Genomic DNA, 17,159 nt, shown 5'->3' with positions numbered 1-17,159 from the left:
AAATGTGTCCCCCAATGTCGAATTTATGCAATTCCACAAAATACACAACATGCCAGCAGCAGATTTTCAAAAAAGAAAATAGTACATTTTCCAAACAGGTTGTTGCATGGAAGCTTTTAGCCTAGCTGATTTATTGAAAGCCCAAGCCCAGGCCTGGTTCTACATCACATCAATGAAATGCTCCCAAACCCGATAAAAAGCCAGATTTCTAGAAAACACTACAGTAGGCTATATTGATTTAAACTGGGTTTGAGGTGGGCTGTAGAGGAGTGAGAAAATGAGAAAACAGCCATTAGGCCTAGAAAAAGCGCAGAGAGCAGAAAACTCACCTTAGTGATGATCAACTGAATGAAAATACTGGAATAAAGTAGGCTAATACAATTGAAGGCATTTAGCAAATTCTTACTTATGCTGGAACTCCCAAAATCGTTTCCAACCGTTATACTAATATAAAGCAATAGTCGTGTGTGGTCACCTAGGTTATTCCAGCACTGTTTTGACACAAGTATGGGGCGACTAGATAAATCAGAACTGATCAGATCAATCAGTGTCAGATTTTTGTTTTCACTGAATCTCCCTTTGGATATTTGGTAACAATTAGCATGGGGAAATGTTAGCTAAATTGAGATGAGTGCTAATGATTTTCTTTATTCTAGTTTGCTCATATATTAGCTGACCAGAACATTTTTCTAGCATGTTATACAATTGGATGTTGATCTTCCACTCCTGAACAAAAGCCTGTGACTTGTCTGAAAATCAATCAATGTGATTTTGTTGAACTGAATCTCTGTCTGTATATTTGGTTAAAAGATCTTTGGCTGGACAAGTGGAAGTGGTAGCTCATTTATTCGTTTGCTCATCTATCAATGATCAAAACAATTTAGCATGAAATAATGTAGCCTAAATCAAGTGAATTATCTATGTAGTGACTCATGTAGTAGCCTTATATAGAGCCTAGGCTATTTTCCTATTTTTCCAATCCCACTGAAACCCAAAATCCTGACTCATGTCTCGCATGAACATTCCTAACTTTATTCTGTAATCCATAGGTTTCATTATCAAAGCACGTCTCGCCTATGCATGTCAAAATACCGCTATAACATTTCCCCTGTCTCGTCCCTGTCTCGTTTTGCTGCCCTTATGAGAGTTTCCGTAGACAATGTGTGATCAACTAACGGTACGAGAGTAGGTAGATATGGATAACAACAAAAAGAGTTGGTCCCGTTAAGATACCTTAACATTAAACAAGTTTCTCTATTCATCTCCCCGTTATTCATGAGCTGATCTGCTATCCGTATAATCATCAACTCCATTTTGCCAAATAGAAGATATTCTGTAATTCGTTGGAGGTTATGTAGCAAGTTTAGCAATTTTAGTCGATTTACTTTTGTTTGACTGCAATTAGAACGTTTGTATGATTCGAAAACGCTATAGTCTACTCCGGGTGTACTCTCCGAGTCCTGCGCACGCTCTTGTCTCTAGGGCCTGCTGAAATGCGCTGAAATTATTGAGGAACACGATAACGCTCGCGATTTATGAAAGGCCTGTTTCGCAATTCACAACAATGTCATTAGCGATCAGTTACTCTATGATTACTTAATAGATGTGAAATCTTTACATAGTGGAGCAGCCAAGCCGGTAATGTGGCGCAGGAACAATCTAATTTTGAGAGACCCTGGCATAGTGACCATATCTTGATTGTAAACGCTTTAAAATAGGCACTTCCGATTTATGCGGTACATTCCGAGACTCTCGGGATAAATATAAATAAAATGATCAATTATTCCCTGTATTTTTTCGGCAAAAAATGACCGTACATGCTCACACACTGCCATGTATCTTTTGTAATTATACATCTAACATAATAGTATATTGTTTCTCTAACAATATATTAAGGCCTATCTGCTGCATTTATGCTGCAGTCCTGTGATTGTTAAACTGGCCCTTGCTCCAGAGCAGTCTGCCATGCCTCACACTGGCCTAGGTAACTTCCCGACACCAGCATAGTGAATTTGAGGGGCAGGCAAATCATGCTAACCCTGGCCAAGGATCAAAGCTGGGTCTCCGGAGCATAGGCAACGCCATTATACCATACCTGCAGTGTTATGGATGTCTCCACTCTTCATTCAGCTGCAAATATACATAACTCACAGATCAAAGCATGTTAAAAAACAAATATACACAGCCCACCAGACTGAATTACACCTTGACTCTGATGTTTTAATAAAATATGTATGTCAAACAAAAAACATTTAGTCTATTTAAAAGTTTAACAAACCAAACTACTCTATGCAAAAGGACTTTATTTGAACAATTTACTCAGAAAATGTCACAAATATATCTGTCCAGATGCAAAGTTCAGTGATTTTTTATTTAACTAGGCAATGACAGCCAACACCAGCCAAACCCTAACAACACTGGGCCAATTGTTCTCCGCCCTATGGGACTACCGATCACAGCCAATTGTGGTACAGCCTGGAATTGAACCAGGGTCGGTAGTGACACGTCTAGCACCGAGATGTAGTGCCTTTGATTGCTGCGCCACTCTGGAGCCCAGTGATAGAATTAGGGTACAATCTCCATGTGTTTTTTAGGCGACCACGTTTTCCAAAAACTCTGTTAAATATCGGCTCTGAATTGAGATTCAAAGACGTCGGCAGAAAGAATGGTGTGTCAGCTATGACATGACACCTTGAGTTTGAAACATTTATTTTGGTTATTGAACTACAGTACAGTAGGTGAATTGGATTTACATCTGCTAAAGTAATTAAGTAACGGAATTACATCGTGGGTCCCTGATCTGAACTATACAAAAGTGCATAAATATGGAAATGAATATCATTCTCTTCCTGGGTATTATTGGGTGTTATTCTACACACTGGCTATTATTGTAATAAGCTCTGCCCCCAAACAAGACCGTATTTGTATGGTCCAGACCAAATTTCAACTACTTTTCAACGTCCATGGATGTCCGGTGTTGGGCGGTGCTCAGTGGGTGAGGATGCTTCTTACAGGCGGCAGGTAGCCTAGTGGTTAGAGTGTTGGACTAGTAAGCGAAAGTTTGCAAGATTGAATCCCCTGACCTGACAAGGTAAAAATCTGTTGTTCTGCCCCTGAACAAGGCAGTTAACCCACTGTTCCTAGGCTGTCATTGAAAATAAGAATTTGTTCTTAAGTGACTTGCCTAGTTAAATAAAGGTTAAAAGGAAAGAGGGTAGATGTCAGTATGATCTGGGAGAGGTGACATTACCTGGAGAGAAAGCAGCATCTCTTCTCCGTGAGCTCCAGAAAAGAGGCTTGTTTGTGTTTTTTTTTTCAGGCTTATACCTCCTAAGTGACTAGTACAGAGAGAACGAAGGAGGGCCTTGGCTTCATTAAAACTCCATCTACCGCCATTCAGACCTTATTCATGAGTGTATTGACCCTTAGAGCATAGCACTAGCATTCCCTACTTACTGGCTTTATTAGTAGGAGTTTACAGGCCTATCCATGACATTCCCACAGCTCTCTGGGAGCTCCACATTATTCCAGGGCAACAGCAGGTTAATGTAAGCCAGGTGGAGCCTCCTCTACGCTTCCTCTGAACGGGGTTGTTTGATTGACAGGGAGTTGTGGTGGAGAATCGGAGCGTTACTGCTCAGAATCGGGTTGTGATGGAAACATGGAGAGTCACAAGGAACAGCTGTTTGTCTTAGCCACAACAGTCAGGACTTTTCCACTCAACTGTGACCACTCTTAATTACAACGTGTGGATGTGTGTGTGATCGGGTCTGTGTCGGTGTGTGTCAGTGCACGCTGAACTCCTCCTCTTCTCTTATATGTGGCAAGTGTACTGTATGTGTGGTTAAAACTGTTACCCTACATCCTAAAACACATGTAAACACGAAACGATCGCAGACACTGATGTGACATTAGTTCTACGTTGTTCCGGTGTAGAGAGTACCTTTTGGCAACTTTTGACACCTGGCATATGACAACATTTACCAACATTCAAATACGTTCATCCAAATAATTCACTCTGGCAGTCCCATTCACTCTGGTACTGTATGTCCATGGGAAATTGTTCTTATGTCAGTAATCATTTATATCAAGGATCATGTTATGCGTACGTGGACATGATGTAGGCTTAATGTAAAATCTATAAACACTCCTATTCTCCTTTCTGCTGATACACTGCTGCAGAGCTGCCTGACACCCTCCATATATCTACAGTATGTGATGTTAACTAGCCCACAGAAGAACATGACACCCAGGGTGACACAGGGATTACTCGTTCTATATTTAGTGTTTATGTACATGAATATTGGCAGGACAACTCTGTACATGTGACACACACAGCGATACAGCGGCAACACACAGACCTCCAGCACAGAACACATTTACAGACAGGCTCTAGAGTGCACACTGGCTGAGCTACACAACGGAATGTCTCCACAATTACAATTTCCTCGTAGAATTTGAATTATTTCTTCATAACAGTAATAGTCATCATGATCAATAAAAACAAACAATCAAATCAAAAGAGGCAAAGTATAAAATAATTTAAATCTCTCCTAAATGTAAATGATGCACTGAGAGAACTATACACGGCTGGTATCTATTTTATCTCTGCAGGTCAACTTAAATTGAAACTGAAGTAACAAATCATTTTGACAGAGGAACGCAAGAGTCATGCAGCGACAGAGAGATGTACAAGATGAAACGGTCTCTTCTCTGAAGCTCTGAAGTCTCCAAGTTGGCAACGAGATTCTGGGACCCCAAGCACAGGGCGATCCATAGGTGAGCACCTCTGACCTATGGATCGCCCAAAAACATGCCAACAATGAAATGTAAACATAAATATACAGGTTGATATCTCCCTCTGCAAACAGTTAAGTCTCTGACACAGGCTCATCAGCTGTGTGAGTGGTCAGTCTGTATACACTCCTTAGTAGAATATCACTTAGAGTTAAATAAAACTTTTTTAATATATATATATATATATAATAGATTTATTCTGTGCAGTCTTTTAGCAGTACTTCCTCGTTTTCACCAGTTTGCTCTGGTATTTGACTGAGTGACCACTGTGGCCCACAACATAAACGTCCAGCAGATAGGTCTTGCCCGGCTCCAGCCCTGTGATGGTTTCCGTGGTAACGGCCTTCTGCAGGTTTGGGCTGTGGAAGTACTTGCAGAGGACCTTCTCTGACTTCCTGCGCGTCTCAGGCCCGGCACACTGGTTCTGCTCACGGCGCCGCTGCTCCTCACCGTAGCTCTCGGACACCTCTTTTTTGTAGACGCAGAACTTGTTGCGGTCCTGCGTTCCCAGCCAGGCCACAGTAGCAGAGGAGCAGGTACGCAGCTTGTCGAAGGCCTTGATGCGTGTGTCCTCGGGTAGCGATGGGAAGGGCTGCTTGCTACTGGGCTTTGTGGTGGCCAGCACCTTCAGGGTGGACGCTCCTTTCCTGCTGCCTCGCAGACGGATGAGGTACTTGGCCTTGGGCTTCCCTCGCAGCTGGAACTGCCGTATACCCTCCACATTCTGGGAGAGCAGCAGCTTGCCATCACGCCTAACCTGCACCTGAACAGAGTCCAGACAGGCATGTACAAACAGAGTGACCCTCTGGTGGGAGGAGACAGGGGCGAAGCGCAGGAATTTACTGCTCTTCCTCTTGATGAAGACGTCGGACACTTTGCCATCCTTCAGTTCCACCGTCTTCTGCCGAGCCTCCTCCTTGGTGCGGGCGAAGGTGCCCACATAGGCGGTGCTGGTGTTGGTGGCAGAGTTCACAGCAAACACGTCAAAGTAATACTGAGTGTCCGGCTTCAGGTCCGACACGGTGAAGATGTTCTTGTTACCAATGCAGACTTTCTGAATGTCAGAGTTCTTGGGTTTGGCTGTGTAGGAGCGGGAGATTTTGTTGCTGGTGAGACCTCGGTTTAAGTTATTGTCTGAGGGGACAAAGCCAAAGTGAGCAAAGTCGAAGGGGCTGAAGTCCCGGCCTGGCTTTGGAGCGGCCATGAAGGCATCGTCAGCGCTGATCTTAGCCTCAGCAGCACACAGGCTCTTGAAGTTGTGCTCCTTGTTGATGACCACACAGTACTGGACGGGCTGGCCCATCAGAACGCCCGTAGGGGTGGGCTTCCAGGCCAGGGTGACAGTGGTCCGGCCCAGGGCGGTGACGTCCACCCGGGGATCATAGGGCAGCTCGGGGTAGGGCTGGTCAGATGCTGGGGTGGTGGTAGCGTACACCTTGAAGTTGCTGTCCTTCTCTGTGGAGAGCATCTCCAGCTGATAGAGGCCGGAGGGAGAGCTGGTGGCCACGTAGGACTCCACATCGTTCCCCTTGTAGGAGAAGAGCTCTGTGCCCTCATCTACTGTCACCTGCTGCTGCTTCTGCTGGTCCAGGGGCTCTGGCTCACCTGGAAAACACACAAACTTAACATGAGTTCCTTTCATATCACAGCATCCCCATCACCTCCTGAGATATTTTTTGCTAAACTCCCTTAATGTTTATTTAATTTTTTTCGGCCTCTGAAGTAAAATAATTTCCACAGGTGGCTAAAAATGACCCGTTTAATGTGTTGATCCTGATGAGGTCATGGTAAAGCTCTCTCCGAGCTGTACGGACGATTAGCCCCTCACGAGCCAGCGACCATGTTTTCACTCTAAACATCCCCAAAAATCCCAGGCTGGTATTCACTTGGCCCTTCCTGGGAACTTGTGAAGCTATGCTACAAAGAGGCACCTTGTAGCCTATCCATGAGGGAGTCAGTCGCAGGCCTTATTTCAGCTGAGCAAGGAAACATAATATTATGCTTGTCAACCAGAGAGTGTGCTCAACGGTGTTCTAAATTAATGCTGAAAGATCCGATCCGAGGCCGAGACATTCAGCAAAGAGCGGAGCAAACATATGAACAGACAGAGAGGTTGTGCATTTGTGTATTTACACTGGAAACTAATGCAATCCTGACGGCTAGTGCTCCACTCAGCCTCTGTGAATGGCTGCTCGGTCTATGTTAAGCTGCCATGTGTAGCACATATTGGAGATTAACTGTGTTACAGTATTTAGTCTCTATTCTATAATCTATTGGGACAGGGCGTGAACATCAAAAAAGCAGGTGGTATCAGGCAAGGAGCCCATTTATTCATTGGCACAGACACATGCACACCCATATAGTCCTACACGTGCACACATGTACTTTCACACCCTCACATTATGCACACTCTAAAACCACCGCTGCAGTCCATGTCTGTGCTCTAATGGGACTGGGCTTGAGGGAGTTGATTGATTTCTTGTGTTTCTAAGACAATGTCCAGATGGAGAGAGAGTGACTGAGTGTGTGAGAATGAGAGGGGAGGGAGAGAGATAGTCTTCCCATTGGAGGACAAAGGGAGTATACGTTAGGAATGGACATAGGGGGTTATTGTACCTAGCTATATAAATATGTTTATGGGGGAGGAACGAGGAAGGCTTAATCACATTCTAAACTCTTTACTCATACACTGTGTTTGTCTGCCAGCCAACCAGCCAGCCAAGGGCAGTCTGTTCTACTCAGAGCTCTGTGCCCTTTTCACAGACTACAGAGGTGTGGTCAATTCAGACTTCAGTGTGGTCAGTTCAGACATTGTGCCACTAGTTAGTTAATAACCATATCACAACCACACCAAAAAAGCCGACCAGCAACGCGGCCCAACCACAACAAAATGTACAAAGTCTTTCTCATTTTATTCAAAACTATATCAATCAAATGTTTATGTTGCTGTTAGTTAATGTTCATCCCGATGAATTAGTGAGATGATTGTTTATGTACTTGTTGTACATCAAACATATATTTCACAAGTTTTACAATGTACTTATTGTAATAGCCCAATTTACATTAGCTATCAGTTCTATAAATCATATTTATGTAAATACCTGATCCCTCTCCGCTGGCCTCCTCAGGCAGCTCCTGCAGAGTTAGCTTCCACTCCAGAGGAGCATCACATGGTGTCACCGTCACAGACAGTGGGGTGTTGTCCTCCTCCACCACAAAGTAGTACCTTCAGAAAGAAGAAGTATTGCCCAGGTAAATGACAGGGATCCAACAAAATGCAGGGTTAACTGCAGGGTAAACTACTGAAATCACCCTACACACTAAGTCTATGGTCACTCTATGGAATGCTAATGACCTGGGTCTCTATCAGCAGACATTACCTAAATCACATGAACATCTCTTTCTCATCTATAATGCATTTCCTCATCCTAGTATACATTACACAATGCATTCCATATTCCCCATGCATCCATTAGCCATAAGTCGTCATACAGAGCCTACAGTGCTATTTAGTGTGGGAAGGCTACGACGCTGTTTTTTAGCGATACACAACCTGGTCTCATGCATTTGGTAAGATAAGACATACAGTGCATGTACATGTTTGGAGCAGTAAACCTACATGTTGGTAATGGTTGTTGATAGTGACGGCTGTCTTTACATAGACCTAAACTCATTACCTTTTGGGCGTGTCTCTGAACAAGTATCCACTGATCTCAGCTCCGTCTGGGATGACGGAGGAATCATGGAACAGGGTCTTGTCTCTGATCTGCATCTGGAACAGGCCCTCGTCTCGCGTGGGCAGCTTCTGGCCCACTACAACCCCCAGCAGTAGAGCCAGGGCCAAAGGCCAGCCCTGAGGTCCAAAATCCAGCCTCATCCTCCTGTAACACATAAAGCAGATATGCAGGACCGTCAGAACAAGTAGAATTCATGTTAGAAAAGCCAAAGTAGTGAATATTGGACATCTTTCAATAAATACTTGGAAGAAGAACTAGAAAATGTACTTCCAGTTTTGCCTGTTAAGTCTATCAGAATGGAAGGGGAACCAGTAACACGCTGCCAAAGAGAGGAAAGTGAGAGACAGAGATGGACAGAGAGAGGCCCCATCTCTTGGAAAAAGAGAGAAAGTGGAAGGCAGAGAAAAAGAGAGAAGACACTTTGGACCAGAAAGAGGGAGAAGATCAAGAGGAATACAGCGGCTAGTGTGAGAAAGGTTCCCCAAGGTCAGAGAAACAAGATTGAAGAGGATAGAAGAGGAGAAGAGATTGGCACCAGCCGCTACACTGTACTGTTCAGTAGATATCCCCACGGCTATGGGACGTGGCTCAGTACACAGGTCTTTGCAGCTCACTGAAGATCAGGAACACTCAGATATCCTCTGTCTATTGATTTGGCCACATTGATTGCAGCTGATGGGAAAGCCAAATCCCTGGTGATTTAATCAGGATAAGGATAGCAGATTAGCCAGATACTTTACTGCCATTTACAGCAAGTGAGAGTGTGTCCTTTTAATGACCCTCTCTCTCCCTCCTTGCTCTCCTTTTCTCTCTCCCTCTTTCTTTTCCACCCTAGCTCTCCATCTATTTTTCTGTTGCATCTTTGTCTCTTGCACACAAATACAATCTCTATCCCTCCCTCTTTCTGTCCTTGTCACACAGACATCCTATCATTCCTCCCTCCCTCTGGAGAGACAGATAAGTCAAACCAGAGAACCCAAAGCTGGACATGCTTCCATGCTACAAACATGGCTTCATTACTACATTGTTTTCCTTTTAAAACACAAGCCAGAGAAAAGCCCTTGACAGCTGTGTCAATTTTTCCCTTTAGGCCTCTCGTGTCTGAGCTGAGCCTTCCCTCATTCAGCCAGACTTCAGAGAGGTGGAGGAAAGCCTTCTAAGTGGTACTTTGAGATTTGACTCACAGAGAGGAGATCCTTATCTCCGCTTGTCTTATTCCACTTCAGAAGCGTGTCGGGCGGAACAAAGACATGTCTATTAATACTCGAGACAGTCCTGAGGTGGTATGTACAGAGCTCTACAGAGTTGTCTCTCACTCTTCAGCCCCAAAACAAAGCACAGAGGCTCCCAGAGGCCCCAGTCTCTGCTGCACCAAGCCCACATAATGACACTACTGGACTGATGTCATCAGACATGGGATATGTGCGCTCTCAATTATTAATTAGTATGGAATCGTCCAGCAGATTTGCTTGCGAACATTTGTGGCATAACCCAACATGCACTTGATGTGCTGTTTCCAAGGTAAGCAACTTGCCCACCGCGTGTGATATTACTGATTCAAACTAATGGCTTGGGTTTGAGTTGGCCAAAGTGCTGCAGTATCCCAAGTCTGAGAAGCGTTACCACTAAATGCTACGTTCCTTTATCCAGACTCAGATCCCATGTATGAGCCACTACTGAAAGATGACACCTGCACATTAAAACAGTTGGATTCGACTGTGCTAATGTCTAGACCTTGAGGTTGTGCGGTGCAGCACAGGCAGTATGTATGGGTCATACAGGCTGGAATCTGGAATGTTTGTGCATGCATGGGACTGCAGGCCTGCCTCTACCATTCACAGGCTCCCTTTACCAAAATAAAACTTCAAAAAAGCTGCATCTGGAACAAATAAAGCCTAATGTTTAATTAGAGTGAGGGAGAATGTATGATAGTAATTTGGGGGGAGGATAATTTGAAGGCAGAGCCGGCCACAATCGTGTCAACTTTGTTTTGCTGCTGTTTTTTGTATATTTATATATTCATTTATTTTTCAGTTTCACTCCGACTGGAACTTTGTTCAAAACTTGAAGCTCTTTTGGTTGTTAAAGAAAAAGTCTAATGCCTAATAAATGGTAAGTTGTGGCAGCTCGAGGGGTGGGGAGGGGGAGGGGGTAAGGATAACACTGAACAGGTTAGGTGCACAGAGCATAATTAAGATAGTAATTGATGGAAATAAAGGTGTCACAGTTCAACTGTTTAACCCATAGTACGACAACAACAAATGAACCAGTGTTTACCCTGTGCCTATATCATGCCTTTACCAGAACTATGTGAATGACAACTCAGCCAGATAACAATGTTAAAGGGATACATCTGGATTTTGGCAATGAGGTCCCTTTATCTACTTCCCCAGAGTCAGATGAACTCGTGGAAACCATTTTTATGTCTCAATCAATCCATACATTAAACAAATGAAATGTATTACATGATAAAGAAGTCATTGTGTGTGGTCAGTTTGGTTGTAGGATGTAGGTGTTTGTTCATGAATGTTTTTATGGGTGTGTTCCTAAATTTAATCTGGAGTGCCAGAGCGTGCTCAGAGTGCGCTCTGGGCATTCGTAAATTCACAGCATTGTCAGATTGTCCGTTGGTAAAGTCGGAGCGTTTCGCACTACACTGGACACACTGACCGAGGAGTAGGGCTGATCTGAGCGTTCTGATCTCACAACGGCAGTCAAGCACCCAAGCTGGCTAACGTTGGCTAGCTTGCTAGCTACTTCAAGACACAAATCAGAGAACACCTCACGCTGACCATTTTACTCGCCCTAGCAGAGCTGGTTAGGCTGTTTTCATGTTATCCAGAGCGTTGATGAATGTAACTGGGCTGCTGGCAACAATTGAATTGCAATTTTTTTGCCGACTTTTACTGACACGTTCAATGGGTGTTGCGCGTTCATAAATTCATCAGTTATTCTGCGCTCTGGCACACTCAGACGAGAGTGCTCTGAAATCAGAGTAGATAGCCAGAGTGAATTTACGAACGCACCCTATATGTATGTACGGTTTGAGATCAGTTGGTGAGTCAGCTGGTGAAGTCAGTCAGTCAATGTGAAGCTAGCCCAGCACAGCCTGATGACCAGCACACCTAATCAGTGTTCCTGAGTGACAGAGAACACGTATGCACAACGGAGCAGCTTACGCCCGTCATTCACACGGCCCTACAATAGTCTTGCCCTCCAACTGTCCAACATGAAAGACCCGTGGGAGTGTGTGCGAGGGCCTCTGGTTGCGTGTGTATATGAATGTGCTCACACGTGTGTGTGTGTGTGTGTGTGTGTGTGTGTGTGTGTGTGTGTGTGTGTGTGTGTGTGAGTGTATAAGCATGTGTATGTAAAAGAAGATTGTGTGTGCGTGTCTGCGTTTTTGCCTGCCAGTGTGTATACTAGGCCTCCGACTACCCCTACACTACCACATCGCCCCTCCATCTCTCCATCCCTCCAATGTCTTCTCTGGGTTGCCCTCTCCATCCAGCCGCAGCCCCAGCCCCATCCTCCCTCCAGCCTCCCACCCCCAGCTCCACGACTCCCTGTCAGGACGGGTAAACCTCATGCCTGCTCCCACATGGAGCTCATTAGCAGGACGGGAAGGAAACAAATACACTTTAATTTCAACACAAATAAAGAGACATTTAAGATTCTCCCCAACGAGACGCCTGGCAGGGCTCACAGGACCTGGAGCCTTTGTTTGATTTCTTAAAGCTGCTCTGAAGGCAGATTTACAGTCGGTAGGTCTTCAGTAGTAGACTCCATCACTGCTGTGCTGTCAATTCAGGGCCAACCAGGGGATTGGGGATACAGACAGGCAGGCAAGGGCTGAGGGCTAAGAGCCTGAGATGGAACCAACCACACATAACCTGGGCCCATTCTGACGGAGAGCCAAACCCAGAGCACGTCTGGTGCTCTTGGAGAGCCAAACAGCTCATTAATGAATTGGTAGAGACTGTGGTTTAGGCTCCTGTCCAGGGGCAGAACTTTTGTCTGTGCACAATGTGAGTTTCTCTGTTTGTGTATGTCTTCTAAACCGTCAAATTCCTCGGAGTGTGTATAAGTCTACATCATCACTCATATTCTGTCTCTAAAGCACCCACATCCTCCTCATCATCAGCCCACAAAGACTCAAAGACCTTGCTACTGCTGGCACAATAGCGTGTTCAGGAAGGGGAGCCTATTTTCCATCCATGCCTGCCTGCCTCTCTCTTGTTCTGTTTTATGGTCCATCTCTGAGCGAGGCAGCGGTTAGCACGGCATCCTGGAATGTTGCTTAGTGGAGCGGGTCAGGTCATAGGGCACTTTCTATTACTGCACAACAAATGAGCCATTCAAATGAGGGGCGCACCTTTGACTGATGTGCACTTCGTTGCTGTCATTATGACTAAAGGGAAGCGCACACAAGATTAGCCCACAAAAAGCCCCATGGGAAAGAAGTGGTCCACTCTCTGCCCATCAGCATATCAACGATAAGGGCATAGACCAGCATCGTGGGAAATGAGGCAGTCATGTATCCATTATGTTCTGCTGGGCAGAGAGATCCGTCAGTCTGAGGGCACTGCCTCTGGTTGTGTCCATTTGAAGAGGCATAATGAGGGATTTGCAGAGGGAATGTTTTGGACACTGGGAGAGGGTGTGGGTGGATAAAATGAATAGTTTAATGAAGGGAATAAAAACCTGTCGCTATGTCCTTAATCTTCCAGCAACGACTCTGGACGTGACATCCCACTCCAGCGGTCCGCACAAAGCAAACGCAACGAGAAGACTGTATATACCGCAGCTCGTCACTTCTCCGGACGCATAAATTGCAGTAGCAACACTGGCGGAATTCTTTCAGCCCAGAGTTTTCATATGCAAATCACGGTTTAGTTACGGTATGCAACACAGACCTTCCCATTTTCAGACTTTTTGTTCATGATTCATTCTCCTGAGAAAGTACGGGAGGCAGTGTGGCTTCTCTCTGCTACTAAATACAGTTATTCAAATTCCCATTCTGAGTCTGTCTCTCATTATACTCCTGAGCCCAATGGGGAATGCAGCTGGGGGAAAAAACAAGTCTCACCAAGGGATGGATGAGGTGAATAACAGAAGCACAGAACTTGGAATTCCTTCCTTTCTGATTTCCTTGCGTAAAATTCATAACGTAAAATGCATTAATTTATACAAATCATTTATTAACGATTAACTCGTTTTATCAATCAAAAATATATTATTACGACTCAAATAAACGTATTTCTAAAAAAAAGTAAATAAGAAAGGATTAATATGATCAATGATCAATTGTTAAAAAAATGCAGTAGTTTGTTTTAAATTTAAGAGGATTTTTAAGGGTCTCCAAATGTGAATATATGTGTGTGAGAGAGTAATCAGAGCAGGATAGCGGTTATAGTGCAGGTGCGGGGGCTCGCACAGGGTTGAGGAAAACTATTCTAAAATACTGATGTCCCAGTTTTAAAAAACGGATGTCCCAACGTGTGTGGTATGTTGCATCGGCAGCACCACTATAAAAAGGGGCAAGTGAAGAGAATGTATGCCACGCACTATAGAATGGGGTGAGAACGCATCTTGGTGAATTGCGTCTGGCGGCTTTGGAGGGTGCTCCGTCACCCCTGAGAGCATGGGAACCCCGTTAAGAGCACAAAGCAGCGCGCCTCAGATCCAGAGCCCCGAGCCCGTGGAGACTGCCTCCCGCGTGTCCTTTTCAACTCCCTCAAAAGTTCATCCTTTTTGCGCGATATTAATCGTGCCAAGTGAAATAGTGGCCACAGCCAAACTAAGGGAACCAAATTAAAACAGCATGCGAGCCCGGGCTTGATTGAAATGTGTTTGAAAACCTTAACTTCCCGGAGTTGTAAACCACAAAACCCTTTCCCCTCTATCTGGCAGAATTTTCAAAGGCAAGCGTTATTTAATCGGAGAGTCCCTTTCTGTTTTTCTTTTTTATGGAACCGTCTCATTATCTTCAAAAAGCGCTCCACAAACCATATAGAGTAGTCCAGGCTACTACAAAAACGCAAGCATGTTGCCTGAAAGCAGCGTTTTCAATCGATGTGATTTGGCATTCATAAGTTTAGGCTATTTCATGAGATATTTATATAAAACAGAGATCTAATGAGCCACGGATACACTTAAAATATTTTGTGAATGAGCGTCTTACCTTTCAGTTTTAGGGATGATGAAAATAGTTGGAAAGTTGTATGAATATGTAGCTTTTTCCTAACCTGCGCAACAATTATGAGACCACAATAAAAAATGTAAAAAAAATGAAGAAAAAATACAAAACAGTTGTCCTTTTCACTGTCCAATAGATTCCTCGAGTCAGTTCTTGTGTGGTGGCAATCGGATTACAGGTCTGGTTAGTTGGTGGCAGTTCTGGAGGGTTGAGCCTTGTTTCAGAATCTGAGTTGGTAGGTATCCTGAGTTCTGGTTGCGCGTCCGTCCCCTGCCGCGCGGCTGCTATTGAGACTCCGACTGGCAAACTGGTGCGAACTTCTGTCTCTGCGCTCTCCCTAGGTGCACTCCGATAACCAGCCCACTCCTCCTGGACATCACAACCCCAACAAATAAAAAAACCAACCAGAGACCAGCCAGAACCAGCAACGGACCTATCACAGACATTAACTTAAACTGACATCACTTTATGAATGAAAAACCTATATTTCTACATTACTTTGGATTTACTTTGAATGGCTATAGCCATACCAAGTATAACTAATTTGTATAAATTGGATGACAATTACACACGTTTTTACATACATTGTATTAAACCTTTTTTCTTTGCATTCAAAATAAAACTTTAAAAACATTTTTTCCATCGAATAAGGTAATATCCCTACAAGGCGAACACTGAGGTTTAACTTACCAGAAATACTTGAGAGACGTGTCTGTAAACCTAGAGCAAAGCAAAACAAGGCATCGATCTGGTGTCTTCACCTGTGTTATTTTAAGAGCGGGGATCCCCTGTGAGCTGTTTACGTACGTCGTAATGCGCGCAGAAAACGAGCAGACTTGGGTAGGACCCTTTTCAAAGTCACGCAACCCTCGGGTTACATTTTCTGTGTTGTCAGTGAGCAAGTTTTATCATGAGCCTAGATAGATGTGTAAGCAAAACCATTTTATTCCTTCATCTGTCGTGTGTAATTTATGTGTAATATATCCATAAAGAGCGATTTCTCTGGGTTGCTTTCGTTTGTCCGGAGTGTTTACACCAAACCAATTCGACTGGGCCGAATGTGTTTTTGTTGCTTATACATGACATTATTCCGTTTAGCCTAAAGGTGTGAAACGCCGGCGGTACAGAGACGCTTTTGTCTGTTCCCGGGCCATAACCCGGGGAAGTAAATATTTATCCAAGATAAGAGCCTTTGACTGAATTCTGTCGGTGATGTGAATTGTAAATAATGTACGACTTTATGGGGGCTGCCGAGGTCAGCAGAGTAGCCCGAGTAAAACGATGCCTTTATCCAACCCCGTCCAGAAAATAGATAGGAGCGTTAGCGTTTAAAACTGTTGTTTCATTACCCCGAATCCCTTGACGCATTAGCAGACACACGTGTAGCAATAATGCATAGTCTATATAAAGGGTAGACATACTCTACCTCGTTAAGGGGAGAGGGAAAGGAAAGCAACGTTGGATAGGAGAGAACTTTGCAATTATTTAACATTATGTTAGAGAGCAGTTGGCCTAAATATGTAGATCATTTTCCATCATACATTTCCAATTTGACCTCTAGCCTAATCATATCATTTAATGCAGTCTAATTCAATATGCGTAGTCTATTCTATATATTATATATTTTTCAGGCAAAATCAAATATATATGCGTAATTTCGCATTAAGCATATTCATTCGACATTATAGTATCAGTATCAGTATAGACAGTAAGTAGGCCTAACAAACATTTCGCAATTAAAGTAAAAACCATTGAGTGAGACGCCTTGGTGCAACAGCATCATCTAGCGTCAGTGGTCTCTCTGGAGGCGTAAATCCGCGCACACTAGCCTACACTGGTTAGCGCGCTGGCTAGGTAATTACCGAGTGGACTTTCTATCACAGGAAATTGGTGGCACCTTAATTGTGGAGGACGCGCGCGTGGTAATGGCTGGAGCGGAATGAGTGGAATGGTATCAAATACATCAAACACACGAAGTTTATGGACATGGCTCTTGTTATGTCCACTGTAAACGAACGGTTTTCCAGGCACATTGCTGCCGCCATGGCGAAGTGGTCTCGTCAGCGCACAGGGTTTTATGCGTTTGAGTCATTCGGACAGACTATGCTGCCACAGTGGTAGGTGGGCAAGTGCTGGCCACTCCTGGCTCCTCGCATGGTCTGGACTGTCTGGATCCTGTAGAGAAGGTTGTGTCAAGTTTGATAGATTATTTGGGAGCAACTTGAAGTAGAGCTCCAGACCCCTGACTTCCTGACCTCGCATCTCACATCCTGCTATCAATCCGCATAATGCAAAGCCCTTCTCTCCCTCTCTCCCTCCCTCTCTCTCTGTCTCTCTCTCTCTCTCTTTCTCTCTCAATTTCAATTTAAGGGGCTTTATTGGCATGGGAAACATATGTTTACATTGCCAAAGCAAGTGAAATAGAT

At 44.3% G+C, this 17,159-nt stretch overlaps 1 protein-coding gene across 2 annotated transcripts; it reads right to left on the bottom strand.

Moving 5' to 3' along the window:
- Positions 1 to 4,266: 4,266 nt before the first annotated feature.
- On the bottom strand, positions 4,267 to 15,786 carry LOC115192406 (protein NDNF-like). 2 transcript variants are annotated; one of them, XM_029750881.1, is made up of 4 exons: positions 15,424 to 15,786; positions 8,475 to 8,678; positions 7,899 to 8,023; positions 4,267 to 6,402 (listed from the first exon to the last, which is right to left on the bottom strand). In XM_029750881.1, the coding sequence occupies exons 2-4, from the start codon at positions 8,672 to 8,674 to the stop codon at positions 5,009 to 5,011; spliced, it is 1,719 nt and encodes a 572-aa protein (XP_029606741.1). In that variant the 5' UTR covers positions 8,675 to 8,678; positions 15,424 to 15,786; the 3' UTR covers positions 4,267 to 5,008. The 2 variants fall into 2 exon arrangements, with proteins under 2 accessions (XP_029606741.1, XP_029606740.1); XM_029750880.1 differs by lacking the exon at positions 15,424 to 15,786 and adding an exon at positions 14,719 to 15,120.
- Between the last annotated feature and the right edge of the window lie 1,373 nt (positions 15,787 to 17,159).

Source organism: Salmo trutta, chromosome 4 (assembly GCF_901001165.1).
Source record: "Salmo trutta chromosome 4, fSalTru1.1, whole genome shotgun sequence".
Classification (NCBI taxonomy): domain Eukaryota; kingdom Metazoa; phylum Chordata; class Actinopteri; order Salmoniformes; family Salmonidae; genus Salmo; species Salmo trutta.
The sequence above is the reverse complement of the archived record's forward strand: the minus strand, read 5'-3'. Positions and strand labels throughout refer to the sequence as shown.